Source organism: Schistocerca cancellata, chromosome 6 (genome assembly GCF_023864275.1).
Source record: "Schistocerca cancellata isolate TAMUIC-IGC-003103 chromosome 6, iqSchCanc2.1, whole genome shotgun sequence".
NCBI classification, from domain to species: domain Eukaryota; kingdom Metazoa; phylum Arthropoda; class Insecta; order Orthoptera; family Acrididae; genus Schistocerca; species Schistocerca cancellata.
Genome location: NC_064631.1, coordinates 439962738 through 439985045, shown reverse-complemented (window position 1 = coordinate 439985045; position 22308 = coordinate 439962738). Strand labels below are relative to the sequence as shown.

Sequence of the window (22308 nt, the reverse complement as noted above, 5' to 3'; positions counted from 1 at the left end):
AACAACACTGTTTACTAATTTTTTAAATAATGTATTTCAGCCTCACGCCACACAAATTAATAAAAATTAAGGCGGCTACAGCGTTCCCTAAGGCAATATGCCTAGTCTGCGTGAGAATTTATTAACTTCTACTGATGTTTTTTGTCTTTGCATTTGGTGGTTTAAAAAGTTAAGTTTCCGTTTCATTACTTCCATCATTAGATACAAACTGAATTGTAAGTACTTTGGAACAGACTGAATTATAGGTGCCTATTGGCTTCTGTCTCGGGTTCTTCGGCCGACGTTCATCTAATGATTTTTCTGACGTTTCGCCAGCACGAGTGGCTGGCATTGTCAAAGCTTCACCCTCCATTGCCGGTGGTGAACTGGAGGCGAGCTCGCGGCCGCAGACTATATGTACCTGGCGCGCCAACGTCCGAGGGCTTCTCCGCGGTCATTTCCGGTGCGGTTCTCCTCTTGCTACCTGCGACGGTCGTTCGCTGCAGTACGGGAAGGCAGGATCCGTTTACCTTAAGGCTTTCCTCTTTCTTGTTGAAACTGTTCGCGTGTTTTTGGATTTCTACAGCTTCTCTGAACAAGCGCGTGTGATAGTGCTTCTCTACAGCCAGAACTTCCGTGTCGGCGAATTTTATTACGTGGTCGGTCTCATTCAGTGCGTGCTCTGCCACGGCCGATTTCTCCACCTGCCCCAACCTGCAATGTCGCTTATGCTCTTTGATCCTGGTGTTAATGGATCATCCAGTCATTCCGACATAAACTTTTCCGCATGTGCAAGGTATACAGTATATTCCCGACATTGCAAGTGGGTCTCTTTTCTCCTTCGCCGATCTAAGACACTCTTTGATCTTCCTTGTCGGTTTGAAAATCGTCTTTACGCCGTGTTTGCGCAATATACGGCCGATTCTGTCCGTCACTCTGGGAATGTATGGCAGAAAGGCCGTACCTGACATTTCTTTTTCTGGTTCCTTACTTCGCCGAGTGTTTGGCTCTGTTACACTTCTAATGTAATTTGTGGAGTACCCATTGCTCCTCAGAACAGTTTCCAGGTGTTGCATTTCTCGTTTCAGGTGTTGAGGCTCACATATTCGTCCTGCTCTCGTTACGAGCGTACTAATCATGCCTCTTTTCTGGCTCGGGTGGTGGTTTGACAGTTTGTGCAGGTATCGGTCCTTGTGTGTCGGTTTTCGATACACGCTGTGTCCCAGGTTTTCGCCGTCCCTTGTGACCAGCACATCTAGAAATGGCAGTTTCTTGTCCTTTTCTACTTCCATGGTAAATGTTATGTTGGCATGGAGGCTGTTCAAGTGTGTCAGGAATTCACCGAGCTGTTCTTCACCATGGCTCCACACCACGAAAGCCATGGTGAAGGGACGGCGAAAACCTGGGACACAGCGTGTATCGAAAACCGACACACAAGGACCGATACCTGCACAAACTGTCAAACCACCACCCGAGCCAGAAAAGAGGCATGATTAGTACGCTCGTAACGAGAGCAGGACGAATATGTGAGCCTCAACACCTGAAACGAGAACTGCAACACCTGGAAACTGTTCTGAGGAGCAATGGGTACTCCACAAATTACATTAGAAGTGTAACAGAGCCAAACACTCGGCGAAGTAAGGAACCAGAAAAAGAAATGTCGGGTACGGCCTTTCTGCCATACATTCCCAGAGTGACGGACAGAATCGGCCGTATATTGCGCAAACACGGCGTAAAGATGATTTTCAAACCGACAAGGAAGATCAAAGAGTGTCTTAGATCGGCGAAGGAGAAAAGAGACCCACTTGCAATGTCGGGAATATACCGTATACCTTGCACATTCGGAAAAGTTTGTCGGAATGACTGGACGATCCATTAACACCAGGATCAAAGAGCATAAGCGACATTGCAGGTTGGGGCAGGTGGAGAAATCGGCCGTGGCAGAGCACGCACTGAATGAGACCGACCACGTAATAAAATTCGCCGACACGGAAGTTCTGGCTGTAGAGAAGCACTATCACACGCGCTTGTTCAGAGAAGCTGTAGAAATCCAAAAACACGCGAACAGTTTCAACAAGAAAGAGGAAAGCCTAGGTAAACGGATCCTGGCTTCCCGTACTGCAGCGAACGACTGTCGCAGGTAGCAAGAGGAGAACCGCACCGGAAATGACCGCGGAGAAGCCCTCGGACGTTGGCGCGCCAGGTACATATAGTCTGCGGCCGCGAGCTCGCCTCCAGTTCACCACCGGCAATGGAGGGTGAAGCTTTGACAATGCCAGCCACTCGTGCTGGCGAAACGTCAGAAAAATCATTAGATGAACGTCGGCCGAAGAACCCGAGACAGAAGCCAATAGGCAGTTTGTCAACAAGTGGCCACGAAAGCCTTAACAATTTTGAATTATAGGTACTTCAGATACCAATTGAACTATAGATACCCTCTAGTTTTTTGTCACTGATGCCAACACGCAGATTCAAGTACTTGTTTGGGTCATTTGATGTTCGGTTCCAAGAACTGGTAAAAAAGATAATCAGTTTATATTTCTACTCTACATCAAATAAGCGTTAACCAATGACTGACCTATAGAGAAACAGTTGCATAGTTGACACTGCTATTTTTTCAATTTAATGACGTTTCAATTAATGCTCCTGTAATGTCTTCGAAGCATAAGTATTTTAGTTAACTCCATTTGGATATTTATGTGACAGCACTCGACCAGTACATTAAGATTTTGCGCCAGGATTAATGCTACTGATTTCTCGAAGTTAAATTACACCAATTTCGTTTTGTTGAATAATTTAATGTTGAGCTTTTGAAAATTGTCTTGTTTGTAGGCTGATCCACGCGTGATACGCGTTTTCCTTTTTTAAATGGCTGAAGGAGTCCCGGTTTGAGTTATTCTGTTTTCCATGTTACTGGTTCAGTTGCAAGATAGTCTTCGGACATGTTTACTTTGTTAATTTAGTTTTTCTGTCAGTGATATTTGTATCATCCAGATAATATGAAGTTCCATATGGTGTATTGACAAGAATGGATTTTGTGATCATTTTTAAGTTCAATCCGCAGGAGTCTGATCTTTGAATACGAATATCATTTTTGAGCTTTTGAAACGGAAGAATCTGATTATGTGATGCTGCCGCTCAACACCCAATGTGGAGTAATAGTTACTTTTTAATTAAACCATTTTACTTCTGGTCAGTGGCGATTGTAATAGTACATTAATTTGTTCCATACGCCTTGTTGATTTAAACTGTTAATTTATAACTGCACATCATAGCAAAAGGAACTAGTCTGAAAAGTTTACTTTGGCCCTTGTCTTCGATCTCACGCTTACCTTGAAAGTATGACATGTGCGTAACCAGGCTGGAATAATGATACAATTGCTAGAAGTTTCGTCCAAATTGTATTTATCCCACAGCATTGCCAATATTGTCCCATCTGAGTCATTATCCAGCTTGAATGATTCTAATCAGTTCTTTCAAATAGATTTATTAAGTTTCTTTAATTGACAATCAGCAGTCGGAGTTACTTCCAATTTACCATTGATTCTATTTGTCCATTTCAATTTATTTAGGTTCCATTAAATGCGTACATTATCTTGTTGTGGGTTTAATAAAAATAATGCTGCTCGTGTTCCAGTTCATTATCTTCGCAGTGCGCTGAGCTGCTTCGTAAACAGTATTTCGAATATACTAGTATTATACAATATTCAGGAAAGCCTAGTTCGCACTACCTCAATATGCGTATTGTGCATCCAAAGTTCTATAGACGAATAAAATTTCGATTTTCAGTTTCCTGCAATACTTCGTAAATAAGCCATTCATTACTTATACAGTTTCGTTTCATTTTTAGAGTTCCGTGTCGTAGTCGGTAAAAATGGAACCGTAGATTCATTTTGTTGTCTGTCTGCCCACCCGACTGTTAACACTTTGCCGTCCGCACGTCTCGTACAAATTTATTCGCTTGGCGCCGGCAGCGGATTATTTGGCTTGTCGCCGGCCGCTTGTCACCTTTCCGTTGATGACAATCTTCAAACACATGCACTTTTGCGCGCTTTATTTTTCCGGAAATCCTCTATTTCGCCATATCGTTCCACAAACTCGGATTTCTTTTTCAAGTAACTTCTCTGCAAGTTCTACACTGTTATAATAATTATCCATGCAGAGGTGATGCCATTTCCATCAGGTGTCAATAGTTCCATCATTGTTTTTGCTGAAGGCTGTCCAGCGCCGGAATACATCTTTAATGAAGAAATGTATCCCGTACTCGAATCAGAAAGCATCCGAATGAGTATGCCGTATTTCGTAATTTTCGATGGATTGTAAACTTTAAAATTTAACCGTCCACGCCGCGGTATCATTACTTCGTCAGTTGTTTTGATTTAGATTAAACGTTTCTTTAAATTTCTTGGAAAAATAATTTATCACGAATTGCACTTTGACAAGCCGTTCGGCGTTATCGGGTTTGTTGTTGCTGTCGGAAAAATGTAAAAATGATAATATTTGAAACTTCCTGGCAGATTAAAACTGTGTGCCGGACCGAGACTCGAACTCGGGACCTTTGCTACACTTCGCTGCAGAGTGAAAATCTCATTCTGGATGGTAATCGATCTTTGCTTTTTTTACAGTTCCCATAAGGATAACAAACCCAAACCATTTTATAACTTCGGGTCCCGTAACGTCGACAAATTTGCCATTTTTTTAATCTAGTTTCCTTCTATTGCAATTTTTACTGTAGTACTTGTTGGTTTCGTTGCTAATATATTCAAATAGATCGTTCCCAATATATAATTGTACGATATTCTCGTCGCTCTGTGTATCTTTGGGAAATATGTTTGGATCCGGGGATCCTTCAAATTTATTATTGGTCCTCGGTAAATCAAAGCCTGACCACTGTGCACTGTATTCTTCGATTGATTCAGCCGAATCAGTTGGCAACCGTAGCGTTCGCCGAATTCTTCTCGGACGTATTTCACTGTCTTCCTATTATTCTGCTTCGCTTTCATTTATTTTTTATATCCAATGTCTTCTTCCCAAACGGCCAAGTCGTCCGGAACGCCAGACAAGACATACGCGCATTCTTCGTAAATAATCCTATTGTCTCTTTCATCCGCCTTGATGAAAGGGCACAAGTACTTATAAAAACAAAACATCTGTTGACGTGTGTAACTTATTGTTACCTAAACAAAACACCAACAGAATGCAAACGATACTAACGTGCTGTCGCCGGCTACTGCGCGATACTATGCTCACGACGCTACCCTGGTGTCGCCGGCCACTGAGCGGTACTGTGCAGACGACACCACTGTGGTGTTGCCGGCCGTTGACGGCTCTTTCGCGCACGGCACACTGTGGTGTCGCCGGACGGCATAGTGTAAGATCCCTTTTTCTGAGGACCTGGTAGACGTGTCACATGCTAAGGTATGCGGCCCCTTGGCGGTGTAAAAACTGTAAGCTAAGTTAATGCAATCAAAAGATACGGCAGTTTTCTGTTACTCACGCCCGCAGCTCGTGGTCTAGTGGCAAGCGTTGCTGCATCTGGATTACGAGGTCCCGGGTTCGATTCCCGACCGGGTCGGGGATTTTCTCCGCTCGGGGCCTGGGTGTTGGCGTTGTCCTCATAATTTCGTCATCATTCGTGAAAGTGGCAAGTCTGGACTGTGTAAAGATTGGAACTTTGTACGGGCACTTATAACAGCGCAGTTAAACGCCCCACAAACCAAATTTCATCTGTTACTCGCAAACTCTCATGAAAACCCATATACATCCTGTTGGCCTACAATCACGAAATTCCGCCAGATGCAGGCTTTCAAAAGACAAGTAAAGCGGAAAACCCGAAAATTGTTAATTTGTAATTGATTACATAAACACATTTTTGCCACCATTAACTTAAATTGGATTCGTAATCCGTGAAAACTTTCAGGAACTACTCTAGCGACTTTGATCTGATTTTCAGTAATATTTAGTGTGATTCACGAGGAAGGTTTGTGTGTATAAATACAAATATTTCGTTCTAATCGGCTGACCCGTGATGAAGTGAAGCACCCTGCCACTATAAAAGCGATGCTTTTGCCAGCTGGTTGTGTGATAGGCGTAAGGTCTCCCCTATTACCACGCCCCGCCAGCGCTAGCATCGCAGGTCCTTCATGAACTGCTGATTCTACATATAAAGGTCGCCTGACAGTCTACATATAGTATTTGTAATGTTTCAGAGTACAGTAATATTGGTAACTGATGCAGAATTGCACTCCCCATGTTTGAAATGAGGTTCCGATATCCCATAAAATATACGTTGAAGCTTTCCACAGAACAATTCGACATTTGCTTAACGTCAATAGCCCAATTGTCGGTTTCTCTGTTATGTTCTCTGGAGATTTCGTTGTCTTACCAGTAAACGAAACAGGGACGAGAACAAACGAAATCAACGCATCTGCAGATATCATTTGACATAAAGTTAACAAATCGAATGAAAAATCACAGTAGCGAATGCGAAATTACACAAAGTTTAAACTTGAAAACTACAAAGTATTGGAATTCCCGGGACGAATACCTTGCCAGCATAATTATGTTTGTAAAGAATTCTCTGTGCGCCGAGGCGTACTCGCACTTGTCTGGACTTCATTTTAATTATAAAATTTTTACGTTGCGTCTGATGCAAGAGTCACTGCTGTAACTTATGTCGTCAGTTCAATAACTAATTTAAATTATTTTTGGTTGCTAATGTCTCCTGTTGAATAAATTAGTAAAATATTCTTTCTTGGTGAATAAATCCGCCAGACTCTCACGCGCTTATTTCTTATCGTCATAGGGGACTTGAAAAGCACCAAACCGATGTTTTAGTTGGTACTGCTAAATGTTGAAATGTTTCTGCGATTTATAATGCCGTGAAAGCTGGTAGGTTTGTGTGGCGGCGATGTTGTCCCGCGGGTCCTATATTTTTTCTTTGACTAGGTCAAAGTGGGACAACTATTGCATCAGTTGTCGCTATTCCACGGGTTTTTTGATGCTACTGTTCCATGAACCGTTGTGGTATTGTTGTTTTCTCTTCTGCTGAACTTCATCATCGCGGAATGTGTTTAAACATTCTGCAAACCTCCCTAGTTTTTGATGATCCTCCTTACCATATATTGGTGCGTAGCAAACTGATTTATGCCAGAATATGGAAATAACGGTTTAAGTAAAGCATAGTTCAGTTAGTTTGCAATTAATGCTAACATGCTCATACATTAACATCACAGAACATAAAACAGTCGTCCGCAATACAAAGGAAGATTCCAAGAATTTCTATAGCATTGTACGTTATTCTTCGACATTCTGTAGCATTAGAATATAAATTCGACAGTGTTCCAGTGAAGCTAAATCATGCATACGCTCACTGAGCAAATTAAGCTATTTCAGAAAGCTTGATTAGGGTTGTGTGTCAATACAACGCGGTTTACACGTCTTTTGTCTGTTCAGGTAGGCCTATGTTCTGATAAGTTGAGCTAGGGTGCCCATTTCATTTTTCGTAAAAAAAAAGGGACGTTTTATAAAGTTTAGAAAAAACCTTGGACAATTAAGGGAAAGAAAAAATTGTATCGACAAAATTGAATGAAAATAGACGTTTAGCTTTGCATCATGCACTCGGATGATCCGAATGGCTTCACAATTATGCTGCTATACTTTCGCCTTACTTTTCACCTTTATGTGTGTTATCAAGAATTGTTTCCTTTTGACATTTTGTCATAAAATAAAGCACATGATAAAGTATGTTTTGCTAATAAACAAGGCCTTAAACTTTTATTCTGTTTCTTTCATCTGACCTCAAAGAGTTCGCTAATGAGAACACACATACACTGAACAGTTCCTGCACTGATGGTGTAAAAGGAAACTCACTTTTATATTGCTGTTAAAATTAAACTTTCGTTTCGTCGTAATGAAACAGGGATTGTATACCGCATTTACTATATCGTCTTCAGACTGCATATCACAACGGAAACGAGAATCGTACTATCTCAACCAATCGAAAATAGATACTGTCAACAGCGAAAAACATTTACAGCTTATAATCAAAGATTATAGAGCAAGGTGTACAAGTGGTGCTTCTTAGCATATACGCTTGTGCAGTAAATTGCTAGCGTAAAATACTTTAGTCAAGGGGTATCACAAGAAAAAGGGGCGTATGAGCGTGCCAAAACTTCCAGGACAGCGGAACATTTTTGCGGAGGGAAAAACCGGGACTGAACAGGGAAAAACGGGACGAATAGATACCTTGTCTTGAGCTGATAGGTGCTCAGAGCGATGGTATCGTAACTGGTATGGCGTCACACAAATCCGTGTGGTAGGGCACCCCTAATCAGCTGCAGCTGTCACAAGATGTGAGGTGACAGCAAATACTTTCAACAGAATTGCGCCCATAGAATTTTCTTTCAGTCTGCACGAGTATCAAAAGACTGAATCTTGATAATATTACGAGGACCGTGAAATAGAAACATTGGAATAGTAATTTTCAACATGTAATTAATGTAATACAGTGAAGTTGATGGTAAGAGTTTGAAGTTGCTGATTTGTAGATAATGACGAAAGCAGAAAAACATATATTAATAATGCGCATTTGGGAGAATGATGCACATGCGGCAGTGTGACAACGATAGTTTTACAAGCGCAAGTGCCAGTGGCTGTCGCCCGAAGGGAAGTACGTCGCATGTCGAGTGGTTGAGGGTGAGAGACCTTGTAGCGAGTGAGGATGACGTCAGTAGTCGATGGCGCCGGAAACTTGACACTGCCTCCTGTCCCGCAACGATCGGCAAAGCAGACCGTGGAGAGGAAAGCAACCAATTAGAAAATGATTCCTGTTTCTTTCCAGAATCTCGTAATTTCTTTTGGATAAACAATCTATGCGTGTAATTCTTACCTACTCTCTCTTTAAAGTTACAGTACAATCACGTAGTTTCACAATTCATTATCAGAAGCTAACCCCTGTCTTCGTGTACAAATGTCATAAAACATTATCCACAGTTCAATAATGCATTACTAAATTTAACCGTAGTCATCCGCGATGGGTTACAAAGAGAGCCACTTGCTGCACTTTCAAGGAATCCTGAGTACAGAGTTCATATTCGTAACAGAATTTTCACACATTTCTAGAAGTGGTTTCCCATGATTCTAACAAACCTCTAAGTAAGCCAATTTTAGCATTACATTCGCTTAGTTCTTGTGGCATGATAGGTCTCGAAACTGAGTATCTAATTTTGGTGTACTGGTATACCAAAAATAGCAATTTTAGAGGGTAGCACGTACTATGTACCTACATGTATAATTTGACATTGGTGCCTACATCAGTATATTTTATGATCTGAAGATGGCAGTAGTTAAAACCGGTAATAGTGAAGTGTAAAAGTTTGTGTGGTCAAGGCAGACCTGTAAAATAAAGTGCCACAGTATGCTTGCAGACTCATTTTCAGATTTTGTCTTCAATTGATAAATTTAAAAGGGATGCCACTATCACACCGAAGGCAAATTTATGTCCCTAATTCTCCCATTCAGTTTGTGTTTCATTACACCTGCCTCACAGCAATAAATTTCATAGATTACCACAATTAAGAGGGCCAGTCAAGCCTTACATATTCTCGGCACTGTAAAAAACTGTGTCAAGTATTTCCCTTCTGTATTTGTCTTTAGCCATTCTCTGCTGTTTTCATATGGCCTCTCATTATCATACAAAACGAACTTGGAGTGTAAAGCCATTGGATCTTCATTGAAGAAAAGCTAGTAGATATACTTTTTTTAAAAAATACTGAAACCCTATCACCACCTGGGTTTTTTGTTATCATAACTACATTTTCTGTCTCGGAATTTATCACCCTTACCATTGATTACTCACATATCATCAAGTGAGAAATTATTGAATGTTCTCACTATAAATAAGACTTTGATTCTGAATCAAAGTCTATTTTATTATTCATTAGTAGTAAATGTGTTCATAATGTTTGGTAACACATAACTACTGGCAGTGGCTGCAGATAAATAGACGTATTATTTTCAGTTTTTTACTATTCACTTTTTAAGTGTACAGTCTTGAGTTACTGTTCAGAGAAACAAGGACAGTTATCACAGTATGCTACAGTCTGTTCACTGTAATCACATATTCAAGAAATTCCTGTAAATTGTGGTACCTTGACAGAAAACAATGGCAACAGAAATTAATGCTGACGAAAAACTATCCAAAAATTTTCTAGGTGATTTTAATATGTATTATACATAAAATCTGCTATTTTCCTCTCTTCCACATTAACACACTGGTTTCCCAAACGTATTACTTACTTTATTAGTACAAATGTTTTGTGGTATTTTATAACTCTTTGTATCTTTTTCTTTGTTTCTCCTCCTATTTTCATCAGATAATTTGTACATAATATGGTGCTGCAATTGATTTCAGAGTTTCCTTTGGGTTCTGTAATAATTCACTCCCTACAATGTTTTATCCCTCTGGTTGTCACCACCCCAGTTCTCCAACCACTCTTTGATGCTGCAGCTGTTTCGTATCCTTGTGTACATCTGAACAGAAATCTTTCTCAATTTTATGCATACTTCTCTGGGAACTACAGCAGCAAGTTTTATTACATTCATTTATTTATTTTTCACCAACCACACAGTAACTATACATTTTACATAGTGTCTTCTATTTCAGCCGATGCCTCAGGTTGAAGTCCCGGCCTGACCATCCATATCTAGATTTGTCATTGTTTTCTGAAATCAGGTATTGCAAATGCCAGAATAATTCCTTAAAAAAAAAAAGACATGACTGACTTCCTTCTTCATCCTTTCTTCTCTGAACCTCTGCATTATCAGCTTTCTTCATTTCTTCTAACTTTTCCTTTCCTCCATCTCAAGACCGAACAAAAGTTTAGACAATATTCATAATTGTATATCAGAAGAAAAGGTTTCATATGATGTCCTTCATGCAATTCCAGCCTGTTGCCATCTCAATATACTGTTGGTCGCTACCCATTCTTCTGTCTTCATTAGGTGTTGCTCTCCCCAAGGACAAGAGAGTGACAAATGTTACTAAGCTCTAATGGTGAGTGTTTACTGATAAATATTAAAAATTATTGAAATAATGCAGTGTTAGTTCATTTCATATCTCGTACCAAAAACACTAAAATTGGGATACCTTCAGCTGCATCCTCTGTGAATTCCACGCTAGTCTTCACTGATTTCAATATACTTTAGGTTTAATTGCTGTACTCTCACATGAGACACAGTTAATGAATTTTTCAAGATGTTGACTCTTAACAGTAGAACAATTTGGCACTTTCTACTTTTGGTGATGGCATTTACAGATTTAGCGTTAATTCCTGATTGTATACATTTTCATTCCAAGCTTATGATCGAGTTATCAGAAGAGGAAAAAAAGTTTATGTACAAAGAATGTCATTGTTTTAGATGTATCACATAACTAACGACTTGCCCTGACTTCGCATAGGTAGCACTAGGTATCTATGGCAAGATATTCAGTGATATACACAAATGTTCCTCATGAATTGGTCTGTATTAGTGAAAAATTCCTACTGTCATTTCTGAGATAATCGTTAACATTCGGACAGAATAATGTAGTGAGGGACATCAATTTATAATGTATGTAGATTATTGACGCGTCTTCGAGCAACGAAGTGTCATGTTTATTTATAATGTGCCGTGCAGCTGTTCCTGTTCGACTTCTCATTGCCTTTGTAAATGATACTTCAGCTGTTGTCCCAGATACAGCTCTGCCCTGTATACAGAACTGCATGTGGAGGGAGCCCTGTACCCCTTTATATGAATGAAAGATTGAATGGATGAATGAATCGCTGTGCTAGTATCTGAATGAGTATTCACACTTTGGAGGGTGCAGGATTGAATAATAACAATATTATGAAAAGGGTAGATTGCCACTCACCGTTTAGTGGAGACACCGAGTTGCAGACAGGCACAACAGAAAGACTGCTATACATTTAAGCTCTTGGCCAAAGGCATTTTTCTGAATACTTACTCGCATACACATACACATTCACAACTCGCATCCATATGACCAATGTCTCGGGCCACAGTGGTCAGAGATAGCGGTCATGTGTTTGTGTGTGTGTGTTTTCTAGTTCACAAAAATGCCTTTTAGCCAAAAGCTTAAATGTATAGTAGTCTTTTCATTGTGACTGTTAGTGACTCAGTGTCTCCTCTGTTCAGGCAGTAGCAATCTGTCCTTTTCATAAGATCGTTGACTACAAGTACTTTGGTCTGAATCTTACGAAACCATTATTTGTTTTTTGTAGGGCCTTATTTGAAAACTAGAATGTACTGTCACTGCATCTGGTGTCGGTATGCAGTCATACTTGTAGGGTGAGACAGCTCGTAGTTACATAGCAACAGTCATTGCAATTTATGTAATTTCATGCATTCAGCAAGGTTATACCAAGTGGAAAACAGGCAGAGATGTGAGCCTGAAGAGTACAAACACTACAGCTGCTGGCACCTTCACCCTGCTGCTTCTGTCCTGAGCATCCGAATCTGCAAACTGCTGCTACCTAACCCACTGCCGAAGCTGCATCTGCTGATAGTGGTGCCGGATGTCACTGTCATGATACGTGTCCTCTCTGCCAGGTGGCCATTCCGCAGGCAGAGCACCACTGGTTCTGTGAGGTGAGCTGTGAGACAACCACTGTGAATGAAGGGAACAAGGTGTCACTTGCGTAACATGTGCCTGTTACTTCAGATTAGTTCTCTGTTTAATAGCATTGCTATTTGTGGAATTTATTGAAAGATTTGTAAGTAAAGAAGGGGAAAATCCAAAAAGACTACAAGATTTCAACGAATTGATGATGATAATTAATTCTAAGAGTTAAAAGAAATTTCATATTATGTATACTGCCAGATTAATCATTCCTGAAGGAAAATGACATACATTGTTATATTTGAGGCTTTTTTGCCCTCTGTCTTCAGACCATTTTGAACCAATTTTTTTAGCTACCCTGCCTTGGAATCCTTCAATTTTCAATACTTTTCCCCAAAAGGCTTTTCTGTTGTTTATATCTTATTTTTTAATACTGTCCCTCTTTATTTAGTTGAACTAACTTGTTGTGGACTTCTTACCCACAAATATTTGAAAATCTTATTAGTTAATCCACTGTCTTGTGTTTTATTATTTTTTATTTTGCGAAACATAGGTTAATGGTTGCTGCTGGTTGTCAGTAAAATTTCTGTTCATTCTCAGAGGGTTCTTATGTATACCACTGCTGGTAAAGTCAGATATTTCTTTCTAACTCCCATTTTACCTACACTACTGAAAGGTAATTAGTGTTTAGTACTTCTGACAGAACAATTACTGCATTTACAGTTGAAATGATAAACAGTTAGAGATATTGTTAAAGACCAGTATGTTTCATTGGTGTATGTGTGGTATATATACAGAGCAATTCAAAAGTAACACTTCATTGCTGTAATTTATTGATCCAAATAAGAGTAAAATGTTAAATAACGTTTTGTCCGAAACTGCTTTATTTCCAATTTGTGATACGTAACGTCATTTATGGTAGGCATTACATCATGGGCCAGTACAGGCTTTTGGCGTGTTGTGTTTGTATGCATATTGACTGATGTTGATGATGCCACTGCTCATTTCAGTCTGGAGGCAAGAGATTATCTCAAAGTTGCTTATCCCGATAAGTGGACTATTTGTGCAGGAACAGTTGCTTGGCCCACCCTATCTCCAGATTTTAATCCTGGATCTCTACCTTTTGGGCCATCTCATGGGGTTTGTGTATAGCGTGTTGTAATTGAGAATGTAGCACAACTACAGCAGCTAACTGAAAATTGCTGTACAACTGTGCAGAGTGAGAACAGAGCCTGCAACATTCAAAGAGCAATAAGATGTCAAGCACGTCACTGTTTTCATCTACTTGGACATAATTTTGAACGTGTCCTGGGGTAAATGTACATTACGTAGTTCAGTTGAATTTCAGATCCCTTCATGATGTTGCTTTCTAAAAAGAATTAAGTTTGTGTTGCACTTGTGATCCCTACTCTACTGCATAAATGTGAAATGAAGCAATTTTAGACAAAAATTGTTTTATGTTATTTCTCTCATGGTTGATTTGTAACTATTCGTTATGACTTAATGACTCGCGGGAGGGAAGGCATCCATTAAATTGGGTGAATTTTCTTCTGTGTGAGATGTGTTCACTGTCAGTTTGGTAATGTGTAAGGCATAAGCCCAAGCAAAGACTGCTTTGTTATTTGTCTTATCCAACATGCATTGTCAACAGAAAACCAGTTTCTTGATTTTTGTTGCAAATAAAATGTTGTTGAAGGAGTAACTTTACATAAACAAGTGATAAAGTACCAAATTAGTGTGGTGATATAATTAATTTCCAGCAAAACACAGAGAATAATTAGCAGCAACCAAAAAAACTCTGTTGTATAAAATTCCATACTGTACTTTTTTGACTGTAGCTCCATACAGTCACTTTAGGTAATTGCTATTGGGAATATTATTTGTCCTTGTATTTTGCTGTCACTTAAAAATGAATCCTGGATATCAGCAATCTTTGTATGAATTTACTCTGTAGGTTTGTTGCTTAAAATTATTTAGATGCAAAATGATTCCCACTGACATCGGGAATTGCATGAAATACCTAGCCACCTTTGTGTAAGGTGATTCAATCTACAAAATACATAAACAAAATTAAAAATATCTTACAAAACATCAAACAAAATGCATCTGAAGACTCTTGACAATAGGGAATGTGATAGCTGTCACCCAGAGTAAAATAATGGAATAACTTATTTATGAGAAAAAGGTACACAGTTACATAACAGATGTTAATGGAATTAATGGAACAAACCACAGAAGTATTAATTTATATGTAAATTGAAGGTGAAGGGGGGGGGGGGGAGGAAAGGAAAGGGAAGGGATGATGTCAATTGCATTAGGACATGATGTGGAATCAGCAGCGATGAGTGAAAATGTGTGCTGGCCCAGGATTCAAACTGGAGATCTTCCGCCTACTAGACAGTGCCTGAAACAACAGGCATCGTGCATTCATATAAGGATTAAGTCTTCTTATGTCTGTTGCACAGTTGATCATTACTCTGGCAAAAATAAATTGTGACAATGAGAATCACAAAGGCCCAAAGCACAGCAACAAAGTTTTGAGAGAAAAAAAAGTTTGTGAAAATTAAATTCATAAACAAACTACAATGTCATTGGTGTGAATTATTTTTAACCAAGTCTCAAAATCCTCTACTTTCTATGAAAAAATTGTACACACACTTTATGCTAAAATACTAATTGATATTTAAAAATTATATTTATTACTAATGCTAATTCACAAAATTTCCTTATATAGTCTAGTGACAATGGTGTTTAAAAACAGTTTGTAGTTAATGTGAAACTAAATCAGAACTTAAACAACAAATCATCATTTTTCATTAAGCACATTCTGTGGCTTGAGGTTCAGAAAAAACTGCCGATACACCCCCCAATTATGAAATATTAGTACTGTGTACAGCAAATTATGTCTTGGACTCTAGATAACAATTGAGCAGTGCAGAGCAACAAAACTATACTTTGGGCTTTGGCACTGTATGGAAATGAATATCTGAGAAATTGGAAAGAGAGCTTTAGATGAATGTTCATATATACAGTGTGGGAGCACAGATAGAGATAAAGCTGGTTCATCAGAAGATTAGCAGACGCCATGAACCTCCATACATGCTAAAATATCAAAATCGATGACAGTGTGGTTTACGCCCTTATGGTTCTCTGCACTTCAGTTAAATACGACTTAGTACTTCCTAATTTGAATGTGTAGTTAACCAGTGCAAGCATTACGTGACTGTTTTACATATTCAGATATTTGGTAAGAAGCCAATAATTTTCTGTTTATTTAGTTTACTGTGTGGGTACCTAATCCACACACATTGTGATTAGTGATGTTATTGATTTTCTGTTTACTTGATAATATTATGTAGTTAACTAATGTACAAACATCTTGATTATTTCCTCGTAAATATTTCTGCCTGCTGCCATAAGGTTGATGGGTTACGTTTTTAGGTATCAAATTGAAAATTTTTAGGTATTTAAATTGAAATAGTTTCTGTTACTCTAAATGTCAGAGAAGATCCCATACACGATAAGGCCTTTCTGTGTTGTATTCTTTCCAGCTATGTTTATGGCTTGAGTCACTGATGCATTATGCTTTGTGTTTGAGACTGAAGGTAATCTGAAAGTGGTTGTAATTTCAACAATGTAAGAAAAAGGTAGATTGCTATGTACTGTAAAGGTGACATGGTAAGTGGCAGACAGGTACAAATAAGACACACATTAGCTTTTTGCTACAGCATTAGTCACAAAAAGAAGAGGACACACACACACACACACACACACACACACACACACACACACACACACACGCGCGCGCGCGCAGACAGGTACAAATAAGACACACATTAGCTTTTTGCTACAGCATTAGTCACAAAAAGAAGAGGACACACACACACACACACGCGCGCGCGCGCTCTTCATGCACACATGACTACCATATCCATATCTGGCAGACTGTCTCTTGGAATGGTAGTAGCAATCTGGAGGGGGCTTTGCTTTTTTGTGTGTGTCCTAGCAAATGACTGCTAAATGTTTGGGAATGCTTTTGAATTACTGTTTCCAGTAGCAGACAAACAGAGCTTCTAACTTCAAACTTTTCAGTCTTTATTGTCAGTCGGAGAAGAGATTTTTAAATTAATGGGCACCTCATACAAGCAAGATAAACTCTTATGTAATTTTGTTTCAACGAAGTTGTGGACCATCTACTCTTGATCATAAATGGTGTAAGACCCATGTCAGTTACTCTCATGGATAAGTGTTTAATATGTATGGTAAAACCTCATTAACAAGTTTGTGTTATCACTTCTGTACCAGCACCAAATTTGCCGCCACTAACTTTGATTTAATGAAGTTTAATAATGTGACGACCAATTATGCTGTTGTAATAAATCAATCTCGCTCTGTGTCACCCTACCCTCTGTCCAAGTAATTTCCTCCAAGATATTTTATATAAAAAAAAGTTTATTTTTAAAGGTAAAGAAAAAGTGAAAAAGGCATTGCAAATATACTAGGAGAAATTCAGATTACAGCTGCTGTATATCAGACTGTGACCTTCAGTAGACTATTTAATAAAAATTCCCACTTTATCTGCTGCTTTTTATGTTTTTGGTTTACTGTGATAATGTCCGTTATATACTTTGCATTTGTTGAATATTCGTTTCAAAACTTAAGATTTCCCTCCATATGTCTAATTACAGGAAATAATTTTCATAATCTGGAAACCATGTGTTGCATTATTCTTTTAGTGCTCATTTCTTTATCAGTCTTGTCAGTTCTTACCAGTTTCAATTATAAGGTTTGTTTCTTAGAAACCTTCGTATTTTGATTATTAAAGGAAAATTGGACTGATGACCTCAATGTTTGATGTTTTTCAACCTCCCCAAAAATTAATTAATTCATTCATGATCGAGCAAAATCCATAAATCCCATTTAAGAAAATAAAATATTATCACCACATATGTGGTATCCATTTAATGTGAAATAACACTTGAAAGAATAATCAACATGTCATTAAAGTATACTGTGTAATATTTGGTGATGAAATTTGATGTTACAGTGGATTACGGCCATTCCTAGATGCAGTGCCTGCCACTGATTCAGATCACATTCCCTCTCAGGCACCATCCCAGAGTACCACTACTGCCTCTGGGAGTGTATCTGGACTGCCTGCACCACCTCCCGTTAGAGATGATGGGTCTCTTGACTATGATGGTAAGTAGGCGTTTGCATCACATGCAAAGCATTAATTTTCTCTTGCTTCCAATTATGCATTTATAGTTTATTGATACACACTTCATTTGTTTTTCAGCTCTGTATGAAGATGAAGAAGAATCAGACAGTAAGTTAAATTTTATGTCCTTGTGTACAAAGTTTGCATTTTGAAACTGTAAGTTCATGTACTTTTGAAAGAAAATTATATCTATATTTCGTATTACTGGCCAAAGAAAAGTAAATATCCCAGTGTGATTAAATTAATTATCATATTTTCACTATTTATTAACCACAATATGTGTATTGTAACATCAGGCAACTAATTTCCAACCTACTAAGTGGGATAGTTATTCATCTGTAACTAAAGAGTGAAGGAAATGAAATGCCAAGTATGTTTCTGTCTGTTTCACTACTTGCTTCATTGCCATATTTTGCATTCTTCTCCTTACCGTTACATTCCAGTCCATCAAATGTTACCACTCACTCGTTTTCAGTTTGCACCTTTTGATGTGGTTTTAGATTCCTCAGTTTTGTCTCAGATTTTACTTTTACAAACACATTATGTCATATTTTACAGTCTCTAATAAATTCAAGTCTCCACTAACTTAATCTCAGATTATGTTCTCATGTGCTATTAATATGAACCAGCTAATTATAGTTTTCTTCGAGTTTTACCTGAAAATCATGAATGCAATGCACTGAGCACAACATGCTCAATTTCAATGGCTGCTTAACAATCTGTTCCACATGGGTACCTCCCTCCCTCTGCCTTGCTCTGAATTGCATAGATAGATATCATCCTAACAACACATTCTGTGCTCTCTGTCCTCCTGCCCTTAATATCCACCAGCACCTGTTCACAGCCCCTGTTCACAACCACCACCAACTGCCATCCATGTCCCTATGCCTCCCAATTTAGTCATTCTGCACCTACACTCACCTTTCTCCAGCCTCCTTCTTCCTCTTTCATGTTTCCACCTTGGAATTGCCTCCAGCACTTCATTGTGTGCTGGACACAACTCCCTCTGCCCCCACTATAGTGAGCTAACTGGTATCTATATCTGACTTGGTAAATTGGTTCAAAGGACATAGGATTGGGCATGATATAGCAGATGATTTTCAAACCACCTATGGGTTCACGTCAACTTTACTTTATTTTATGGAATAGATAAATGTGTGTTCTTATATTTACTCTTGCCAAAACAGTACTGGTGTACCACATTGGAAGTAAACATAGTTCCATAATCTGTCAGACTGAATGATCTGCCTGTGCAGTAGCCAACAACAGCATTTTGGAAATGAGTGAGTGTAGTCTGAAAAGCCCTAATTGAAAAAAAAAAAATCCAAAACACCATACAGTTTCACTTATATTTATTATTATTACCTGAAAACTACTGTGTTATGGATGTGGATGAGTGTATACAGTGACCCACAAGCCTACCTATCCTCTCTGAACTTTCAGGAACACATTAGCAGACAAAACAGATTGTGGGAAAAACAACATTGTAGTGGAATTGAATCAGTGTCACCTCAGTTTTCACCATTGCATTGATGGTGGTTCACAAAGTCTGGGTCAATTAAATTTAACCATGTCATTTGTGCATCTTCTTTTATGTTTCCTTCTAAATAAATATGAATTCCATTTTCATTTCCGCTTTCCATTGCATTCCTTTTTCATTGGAGAACACTATTGCACTAAAACATTATAAAGACAATGTTTGATCTCAACTTGTGTTCTTAAGGCTTTTGCACTGGAGATTAATTCATGCCGTACTGACAGCTCACCCTGATAGAGCCCTTGAGAAGAATATAAACTTTATTACAACACATATTTGAAAAGTAAGGGCCATTCAGTTTTGTTATTTTTTTGATAAAGGTTTTTATTGGCAGTTTTACTTTCAAACAAGGCTACTTCTTTTCCACACAATTTACTTACCTTTGAAGCACTTTTGCAACTTTTACTAGTTGAGAACTGTGGACTGAGGTTCCTCGCCATCTTGAATCTGTTGTTCCCCAAGCCATTGTTTTAAGTGCAAGAAGAGGTCATACTCGTACACTGTGTAGTCACAACAGTGTGGTCAGTTGTAAAAATCTTCTCAGTGCTGAATCTTCCCTTCGGCAAGAGCAGTGATGTGCTGATGTCCATTTTTGTGGAGGAGGACTGTTTCGGATGACTGTTACCTGCATCATAGTGTGTGCATAGCACATCTCAGTTTGATGAGGATTTTCCAGTATGTGTATGTTGGAATAGCATCCCACTTTTCATGAATTCAGTCTAAAGAGTTCTTTTCAACGTACAAAGTGATAGTCATAATTTTCTACTTGAGCAAGTAGCTCGCTTGAATTCTTTTGGTTTTGGGAAAATTGAGTAGTTCTGCAGCATTGATAGTTTTAAAAACAGTTTATCTCTATGTTATCAAAAGCATTCCTAAAAGAGTCTTCCACTTGACATTATTGGTCGGTTAACACATTCCGTAGCAACCTTGCAAACCATTTACAATCCCCAAACTTAATGCAAAACAGTTGTGCAAGTAGTAATGCATCCAAAATCGGAAAATTTATCAGCCAGATCACCAGTTCTATATTAGAAGACAGATTTGGTCCACTTGTTGCCTGATATCAACAGTCTGGATATTGCCATTCTGCTCATCATCATGCACATTTGCATGACTACTTTTAAAGTCTTAAAACCATTGTCTAACTTTTATTTCATTCGTTACTGTTGGCCTATAAACTAGACATCAACCTTGATGAATTTGAACATCTGTAAATCCATTTACATTCAGAAATCTGATTACACATTTTGAATTTGGTAGAAGCAATGACTCTACTTAATTAATTAATTTATTTATTACCCACTGCAAACAGCTACTGACTAGAAAAAAAGACTTCTGTAGCTTCATGTAGAATAAATAGATCATGCTTCTTTCATGGAACTCTGTTGCAAGTTGCCAGCATATGCTACATATAGGGATGCAGTCATTACTTTCCAAATTATCTTTTAAATTTCACAAGAAATTCAGTGTTCTCAGATATTATAGAATGCCAATAATTTTATGAAGGGTGAGATTTTAACATGTTAATGTTCTTAATAATGTCTCTTTATGGCACTGAGCTTTACTGCATTAGATTCCTCCATCATACTTTAATTTGTGTGTACGTCACATATATTCTTTAATCTTATAAGTTCATTACTATTATTCTGATTGCTTCCCTCAGCCATGTTCTCAGTTTTATGAGGACTTATTAAAAGACCAAGTTTATTTGTGACGTAATCCTGGACCGGGGTGGGTCTTCTCAGTTCATGCTCAGTAAAATGAATGACTTCTAAATAATGCAGACGTATATGAAATGTTTGTCATGTGGATCTTATTTTTATTATAGCCTATCAAAATTTTCACAAGTGCTACACTGAAAGGAACTGACTATAGTAGGTCTCCTTACTTTAACGGCATGGCCACCTGGAAATCCTGTTACTTTATTACCTATTTTAATCATAGTCTAAGTGTCTCCTAAGCACAGTTCAATTTACTGTACAAGCTGCTACAGAATCCAAAAACTCCTTCATGGATTAATCAAACTATTTCAGTGTATGGTGTTGTATGGCTTCTGAAAGTTTACAGAAAGTTTATGCACTTTCTGGTTGTATTCATATGTCTTCCACATACCAGTTGTAGAACAGAGATATGATTTATGGTTGATTCTTCAAGTTTGAAACCACCTTAATATTCTCCAATCACTACTTCTGTTTGGGTTTTCATCTGATGCACAATACATTTTGAGAATATCTTGTAGCAGAGTTTTATGCTATGCATCTACAGTTGTCAACAAGTAATTTTATCCATTTCTTACATCTGGATGGGGCAGATCACTGTCACTTTCCATTTGTTTGGTAGTGTTTGTTGTGTACAAACTATTTCAGTGATCTCACGAACTTACAGGCACAAGCTGTCTTCTCCTGCCTTTTAGATTTGTATCATAATTTGATCCTTCCCTGAGCTCTTACTGTTTTTATACACATGCTGTGATTTTTTAAGATAGATGGTGTAGTCAATAACAGCTGTTTTTAGATTATGTAGCAATAATGGAAATTCATGGATGGAACAATATGTAATATAAGGAAAGACAACCACTGATCTACAGCAGACTGATTTGCAGCATTTATTCAGTTTCAGCATACCTTAATTACATTTCCCATCAAATAATCGAATGTCAAATGCCAACAAATGTTTTGTAGCTTAAGTCTGTCAGCTCACTCAGAAAATGGCCAAAATGTATACAGCCAAAATATCAACTGAAGAAATGAAGTTTCTGTCGTCGTACACCAAAATCTAATGCAACTGTCAGTGCACCAAAAATTGGCAAATGTACTTAATTTAAGTGGTTGAGCTGGTGGCTTTGAATTCAGCCCATATTTTCCAGGATGTCTATCAGTGTTTAGTTTACAAATTTCCCATATCACCTCATGGTGTGAGTGAACTGCCATGTTGACTTGATTGCATGAA

At 38.3% G+C, this 22308-nt stretch overlaps 1 protein-coding gene across 1 annotated transcript in view; it reads left to right on the top strand.

Annotated features, from left to right (window-relative positions):
* The window catches only part of LOC126190687 (oxysterol-binding protein-related protein 9-like), a 528891-nt gene that overhangs the window by 429889 nt on the left and 76694 nt on the right, over positions 1-22308 (top strand). Inside the window, 2 exon segments of the mRNA XM_049931146.1 lie at positions 17649-17803; positions 17901-17930. Of these exon segments, the coding sequence (XP_049787103.1) occupies positions 17649-17803; positions 17901-17930 (185 nt within the window).